Source organism: Poromitra crassiceps (genome assembly GCF_964638095.1).
Source record: "Poromitra crassiceps genome assembly, chromosome: 14".
NCBI lineage: Eukaryota > Metazoa > Chordata > Actinopteri > Beryciformes > Melamphaidae > Poromitra > Poromitra crassiceps.
In genome coordinates, this window is record NC_139633.1 from 18,057,139 (window position 1) to 18,065,568 (window position 8,430).

At 41.2% G+C, this 8,430-nt stretch overlaps 1 protein-coding gene across 1 annotated transcript; it reads right to left on the minus strand.

Annotated features, from left to right (window-relative positions):
- Positions 1-7,639, minus strand: ric3a (RIC3 acetylcholine receptor chaperone a; the record flags this gene model as incomplete). The annotated part of the gene is made up of 6 exons (XM_083650643.1): positions 1-818; positions 2,033-2,211; positions 2,618-2,714; positions 5,683-5,767; positions 6,059-6,258; positions 7,522-7,639. 6 exons carry the CDS (start codon positions 7,637-7,639, stop codon positions 1-3), a joined length of 1,497 nt encoding a protein of 498 aa, XP_083506769.1.
- Positions 7,640-8,430: the final 791 nt, after the last annotated feature.

Consider the following 8,430-nt stretch of genomic DNA (forward strand, 5'->3'; position numbering starts at 1 on the left):
TTATGTCTCTCTCCTGTTCCGCATCCTCAGCCCACTCTTTCCCAGGTCTGTAGCCATGTCAGAATGGGTAAGACCATCACTTTCCACAGGTAGGGACATCCACAGATACTCCTCGTTTCCCTCCTCCGCTTCTTCCTCTGGGTTCAGAGAAACCTCGGCGCTGAACGTCAGGCTCTCTGCCTCCATCACTGGATCCTCCTCATCAACCTCCACCTCAACCCCCACCTGCACCTCTACCTCTTCTTCCTCCTCCTCCTCCACCTCCTCTTCCATCTCCTCTTCCTCATCTTCTTCCTCATCATCATCAATAACAACTTCTTCCTCCTCATAAGAATCTTCCTTAGGGTAGTGGAACACGTCGTTGTGCTCACTGAAGGTGATTTGTTTTTTCCCCCCATTTTGACACCGTAGCTCTCGGCTCACTTCCAAACCAACCTTCTCCTCACTCCTGTCTTTTGCACGGAAGCACGGAGAGCTGAGTAACTGCCTTCTCTCTGCTGCTTCCTCTTCTTCTTCCTCCTCTTCCTCCTCCTTGTCCTGCCCCCACTCATCATTGTCTTCTTCTTCTTCTTCTTCTTCCTCTTCCTCTTCTTCTTCTTCTTCTTCTTCTTCTTCTTCTCCTTCTTCTTCTTCTTCTTCAGGTTCCTCTTGCACTACTTCCAATTTCCTTTCAACCTCCTCTTCCTCCTCTTGCTCCATCCTCTCTGCCAGGGCCTCAGCAGTGGGCGGCCCAGAACTGCGCTCCTCCAGGATGATGGTGTCATACACGCGAGTGCTGCAGGGCTCATCATACTGTGGGTAGGTCTCCTCAGGGTAGCCTGCATGGACGCACAAAGAGAGACGTAATCTGACATGCTAACCGGTTGATGTTGACATTGAACAACTTCATTAAAATGACAAGCTTGGTGCACTGGAGACCAGGGTCAGAGCCATTCATGAAGTTAATTGAGAATTCATGGTACATTTCGGTTCCTGAAGTTGGACTTGGAATGTCACCCAGCTCAAAGGAAACAGAAATGGAATGTCAGGAAAGAAAATGTAATTCCATGAAATTCTATTAAACTCTCCTTCTAAGAGAGGTTAACTTGTTAAATTATAAATCAAATATGAATCAAATCAAAGACAGTTAAACAAATCAGATAGATTCAATGATATTATACTGTACATCAAATACGAGCTGAAAGGTACCTTCAACATTTTATGTGATGTTATCAGTGTTGGGCAAGTTACTTTCAAAATGTAATATACTACATATTACTAGTTACTTTGATTGTAAAGTAATAAGTTACTTTACAATATTACTTTCTGTGTAGAGTAACTCGTTACTTATTACACTACTTTTGCATTACTTTTACCAAAACAACAGCAGCAGCAGAATGACATCGCCGCCCTGGAACCATCCTGAAAAATAATTTCAACCGCCTTGAAGTCAGTGGAAACCATCCAAAATTCAACATTTTATTCTTTTCCTTTGTTATTGTCATCTATAGTGGTTATTTGCATAAAAACACACAGTTTGATTAGGAAATCATTGTATCTTTTTTAAAATATGTGCTTTGATTTAATACAATGTAATCAATTTGTAACTTGAGTTACTTGACAAAGTAACTGGTATAATATTACTAAAATCCTATAAGTAATAAGTTATATTACTGAGTTACTGCTAAAAGTAATATATTACATGTTATGTTACTTTTATAATGAGTTACCCCCAACACTGGATGTTATGTTATGTTTTCAGTTTTGATAAGACTTTGTGTAATCTCAGATGTGGTATGAAAAACAAAACAAAAAATTTAACTTCCTGAGATTGAATTCAATCCAATTCAGTTGAATTGGAATTGATGAGTTAATTCATGAATCGAACTCAAGTTTCCTGATGGAAACCAAAATGTGCTTGGTGCATATACTTTAAAAAAGAAAAACGTTTCGGGGCAAAGCCCTTCCTCAGACATTCTGTTTGCATATACTTTAAACACAGAAAATAATTGTGTTTCACAAGGAGCTTGACAATGGGGACTTTTGCGTTTACCTTCCCAGTCGGCAGCGTAGGCCACCTCCTCAGCCTCCATCTCTGGGGAGGCTGCCTCCACCCGGCCCTCCCGCATCACCCGAGTGATCTGCTGTAGCTGCCTGAGCAGTTTCTCCTCCTGTTTTGTTACTGCCAGTGCCTGCCTTACCTCCTGCTTCTTGCTCTTCCTCCTTCTGCCACTAGGAAGCAGCATAGATACAAGAACAGAGTCAGGCATGACAACAGTCATCCATACTGAAGACATCTGAACTGACCAGCAATGCAACAATACTACAAGTAAATAAAGTTAACAGTAAATTGGACTGTAAATGTCACTTTTCCCATTTCCCCACATGCCACATTGGTAGGACAGTAGGCAGGGAGAGAGAGAGAGAGAGAGAGAGAGAGAGAGAGAGAGAGAGAGAGAGAGAGAGAGAGAGAGAGAGAGAGAGAGAGAGAGAGAGAGAGAGAGAGAGAGAGAAGAAAAATGATTTTTCTTATAAATAGCAGGATAACATGCGTCCAGTGGGCAGTGGAGAGAGAGGATAACATGCGTCCAGTGGGCAGTGGGAAGTGACTGACATTTCAAGAGAGATAGCCATTCACCTGTCAGGAGTGCGGCCCTTTCCAGAGACGATCCTCTCCAGCGCCCGCTCCGTTTCCATCCGCTTTTTCTGAAGTCTGGCAAGTTCGTAATCAGTTGCTAAGAGATTTACAAAGAAAACACAAAGTTACTGTATCGACAGAGCTTGTTGGAGCGGCGGAGCCAATGGGTGCTTTTTGGTTTGTTTTAGTTGGGTATTATTACGCCACGCCACAAGGGGGCAGTGACATGGTGATGGGTTACATCACACAATCAAGTAAGTAACAGTAGCGTGTTGAGTGTAGTGTGTTTGGACCATTTGGACCGCGGGAGATGCAAATCCACTTCTTACACAATGAGAGAGGGAGAGTCTAAAGTAAACGAACACAGTTAAGTGACACAAAACGGTTAGTTATATTGCAATTTGCACAAGTACCAACTAATAGTTCGAGAAACGTACTTTTTGCTAACCAAATGGCAGCAAGAGGGAGGAAGCAAGTGACAAGGTGACGCACGCGAGCAACACAATTTAGCGTTTCATTCACCACTGTGGCTAAGGCAAAGGCCAAGGGCTAATTAGTCACTACAAACAGAAAACCAATCTCAAGAGGAGTTGCATTGTTTTTGTTTCCGTTGAGGACATCGTTGGATTGTTTCTAATGGGACAAGTTACTGGCATGGATGGATGAACGTCGATATAAGAAAGCAGAAAGAAGACATTGATAACGGTGGGTGTATCTTTTTCATTGGCAGGTTTGATTGGGAGGCAGTCGGGCTTCTTTGTGTGACATGCACGAAATGACACAGTCGAAGAAGGCCGTGTTTGAGCTCACCACTGTCATGCTAACCTAGCTAGGGAAGGTGCTAACGCTAGCGTCAATGTCAGTGCTACTAAAGTTGTCAGAGGTGTCACCTCCAACACAATATTGTTATCCAAGATTTTGATGCCATGGTATTCCCAAATATTGCGTAGTTTCACATGATTCACATGCCAGTGCCTAGTTTAAAGTCGAGCTGAACCCAAAAATGACTTTTCTTTTCTTTTAGTTCAAATACCTGGGTATGCAGTGCACCTATTTAATAATGTATGCCAAAAAAATCACAAAAATCTAATTTCTTTAGTTTTTTGGACTTTTTCACATCAAAAGTTCATTTTTCAAGATTTCATTGATAACAGCAATCTACAGTTTGCTGACGTCACCTAGTACTATCAAATTTCTACCCCATTTCAACCAATCATATCACGACATGCAGCTGTCAATCAAATCTTCATTTCAGAATAATTTTCTCTTCCAAATGAAGTAGAAAATGGCACCTAGTGCCTGTCATCTGGCAGAATTCCTATCCCATAAACAAACTACTAACTTGGCCAATTGTATGAAACAAAAACTATAATCTCTAAGAATGCAAAGAAATGTAACTGGCTCGCATTCCAGGAATATCGTATTTACAGAAATATCGTGAATGGGCCGCTTGAGAGTGTGGTAGTCGGGGGTCGCCCCTCAGAGATTCCAGGCGGGCGGGCAGCACCCATGCATCGGATTGTCCGCTCGCTCCGCATGAAGCAGCTGGCTGCCTGGTACTCTGCGGATCCCACTCGCGTAGCACGACAACAGGCTGAATCCCACTCGATTTGGGGGTGGAACACGCCATGATTGACCAATGCTAAAGCCAGTCGACAGAATTGTCAAATCAAATCATCAACACCGTATATGGTCCGCCTCTCAATTTGTTTTCAGTCTGAAACGGACTCAGATGCACGTGACGAACGGATTCAGCTCGACTTTAAGCTCAAACACAGCCTTCTTCAGCTGTGTCATTTCGGGTTCAATTGGCCAATTGTATGAAACAAAAACAAAAACTATAATCTCTAAGAATGCAAAGAAATGTAACTGGCTCGTTAAAACACGCATTCCAGGAATATCGTATTTACAGAAATAGCGTGAATGGGCTGCTTGAGAGCGTGGTAGTCGGGGGTCGCCCCTCAGAGATTCCAGGCGGGCGGGCAGCACCCATGCATCGGATTGTCCACAGCGCCAGATGTATCGGTTCATGCGAGGGTGTAGTGCAGTTTACAATTTAGACCATCGGCTGCGCTTCCTTGAATATCGTGGATATAAGACTTGACCCAGTTGCTGTAGCCTTTTTAAAAATCCTGTACACATTCATCTGCCCATTTATCGATCAAACGAAATTGGTGTGACAGAACTCAAACTTTTGGTCTACTGCTACCCCATGTTCAGACAGGGGGTTTGGATGAGAGTCTCGTTGCGTTCCCAACCAGCGGGTGATGTCATCCCAAGATGGCCGCGCTAGGTGCCTTCCATTGAAAGTCGGGTGTCGGAAGTTCTGACACAGTATTTCCGTGTTGCGCTCTAAATGCGTTCGAGTGCAATTGCGCGGAAAAATACAAACATGGACGGCTAGTAGGCTACCGCATGCTTCTATCAAGCACATATCAACTGTAGTGTAGGGGAATCGAAATGGCAACTAAAAGTTGCTTCATAACACAAACACAAACATTTGTGAAAACATGAAACATTTGTGAAAAAGTAACTGCTTACTTATCACCGTGTGTGTCTATTTGTGTACCGCCATGTTGATTGTGACGTCAGACGGTCAGAGTGTCTATCTCGGCAATCTCGGGCTTGGTGTATACTGCCCGAGTTTCCGACTCGGAATTCCATCTTGAATGACCATTCCATTTCACTTTTCCCTGTCGGAGGTCATTTTTTCCAAAATTCTGAGTGCAATGGAATGCACGGTAAGGTCCATGGGTCCATGGAGAGCCAAAGTGGAACGTCACTTCACTGTACCAGAGATTTTCATCCGCCATTTATTTTCCCATAGACATTTCGTAAAATGCTTATAAAAATAGTTTTACTTGTTCAAACCAAACGGTACAGATATATTTAGAAACAGGAGAGATCACATAACATTTCCCTCAGACCAAAATGTTAAAAAAAAAGGTTTAAAGAAAATATTTGAACGATGTTTTTTGTTTTCTTTTTTAAAGTGTGTATATATATATATATATATATATATATATATATATATATATATATATATATATATATGCTATACTTACGAATCTTGCACTCCATATTCTCTTTTGTTGTTGTTGTGATTGTTGTGTAGTTTCCTGATTTTGTAGCCTTCCCTTTACATGTCAGCTGTGTGCAGAGAAAATATTATCGGCTGTGCAACATTAACGATAATCATGGCTATTTTAAATATATATGTTGTAAATTGTAAATTATCTTAGCTTGAAATGTTTGATCAAATAATATGCACTTTAAATTCTTGAGCTGGGATGAGTTTCCCATAATAATGCATTTCCATTACATGGTATATTATGGTATAGTAAGTATCCTGTAGTAGTATAGTATTTTATATTCATAGAGTCGCTTGATAGTACTTTTTCTCACCTCAGCCTGATTTACTGTGCAGTTCAAAGCAATTACCTTATAGATGATATAGAGGATGTAGAGGAGGATTCCAAAGCCATATATGGGGATGACTTGACCCATCAGGTTGTATTTTTTGGCTCTTCCCATGCCTTTGACCTTGGCCATGGCCTCTGCACTGTGCGTCAAGGAGTAAGAGGGGTCTTCCTGCAGTGCCAGCTGCTGATGCATCATGGGAGGGTAAAACCCTGGTCCCACTGTGAGTGACAGAGGGGAGGGGAACGAGCTGATCAAATCTATTGCCATTGTCCATTCCTCAACCCAGTAATACTATTAATTACTTTAGTAAAAGGAGGACATTGTAAAAGTACCATACTGAATTACTTGATTATATATATATATATATATATATATATATATATTATATATATATATATATATATATATATACGGTATATATATATATATATATATATATATATATACTGTATAATATATATATATAGTATACTTTTTTACTAGAGCAGAATAAATTGTATACTAGAGCATAAAACACCTCTATTGGGTGTAAAATTATATTAGTAATAATATTTATAGGGAGTGATTCTACCATCAGGTTCAATTTCTAACCACACTCTGTCAAGTACAGTCCATAATGTCTCTCTACCACCCCATTCACACCTGGTTTTTAAATGTGACCTGTATCCGGATAAGTTATCTGGACAGTGGTTGCATTTAAAAACCAGGTGTAAATGGGGTGAAAGAGGCAGATACCTTCAGATGCCTGATCACAATGCATTTACACCGTGCATTAACATGCATTTTTCTTTATCCAGATAACTTATCCTGATACAGGTCACATTTAAAACCCAGGCGTAAATTGGGTGTTAGAGTAGGTGTCCCTAGTGATGGCTGGTCCATTTTGGCAAAATGCGACATCATATTAAAACCCAGGGGAATGTGTGGTCCTATGCCTACTACGGCCCAGCCCAAAATGAAGCCTACTTTCAAGGAGTATTTGAAAAACACCTTTTAGGAAACAGAGAAGGGCTAAATAAACTAAACTATTGACGTTATACTTCATATAAATAAAAGTGAAGGCACTCTGTAAATCTGCTCAAGTAGTCCACAGTGATTAGAGTCGCCTCGTAGTCTGTTTGCCCAAATGTACAGAGAGAGAAAAAAAATCACCTCAGAATTTGCTTAGAGATGTTTCAAAATGTCCAAAAATTGGCCCAAATGTATATTTGTACATGTACAAATAAATACAATAACATTTTGAAGCATACAGTACAGTATCTCTAAGTATTTCACATATCCTGTGAAATTCTCTGTAGGTCTATGAATACCCATAACACTACATAAACCTGTGACAGTACTATGATCGGCCTCTAGGCCTGGTGATGTCTGCATGCATGAATAACAGCTGGCAAGAAGAGCAGCCGCCACAAAAACAACATCAGAGATGGAGCAGCATGATGATGATGATGGATGGATGCTGATCTGTTAAGCCGCCTTACCCTCAGGCTGCCCCATCGCCTTCTTCCCTCTGGGTAAAAGCATTTTGGGGAGGAACAGAGAAATACAGAGAACAGAGCATGATATGAGAGTAACCTTCTGGCAAGTTGTGATAGACATCTTTCTCTCAGAAGACGGCAACCATGCATTGGTTTCTCATAAAGCCAGCATCTGCAGATGTCACGTCCAATCGGTGACGTTCCTGCCCAGATTAGACTAGATTAGATTAGATTATGGCTGCCTTCAAGTGCTGTTGGAAATGTTGTCTGTCTACTGGGCATCGAATGACCCAACAAAATTGTACATAAGACTAAGAGAATTTGAATGTTTTAAATTACCAAGATGTGGCATTTACAGTAGGGGGAGTAGTGCGTTTTTGTTTTTAACAAATTAATTAAAATGTTAACATGGATGATGTACATTTTCTCTCATACTTATGCTGCAGCACAAAGTCGTTGGGTATTACAGTATTTTAATTGAATGCACAGATGTTTGTCTCCCCCCGACCCCCCCCCCCCCCCCCCCCAGGAATTACCGGGTTTCCAAGGAGCACTTGAAGGCAGCATATGACCTCTCCACTCTGTAGTGTAGACTGTGTGGTGTGTTTCACCTCAAACAGCAGCAGATGGCAGTGCAGCCTCAGGTACAGTACAGAGATTTGAGCTGTTGAAGAGACAGTCTCACAGAGGAACAGCAGCACGTCGCCAAATCTGTTTAAGTCCCAGTTAGGGAAGATTGCTTTCACCAATCTGAACATTTTGAGACTGGGCTGAATGAACCGTTAATTGCAGGCAATTTTTTCCCTTTTCTATCACCAATTTTTATCACTCATGATCATGGCGATGAATAATTTGAGATTATGAGTGAATAATTGGGATAATTTTCTATTCGATTTTTTTAGATTCTGAATG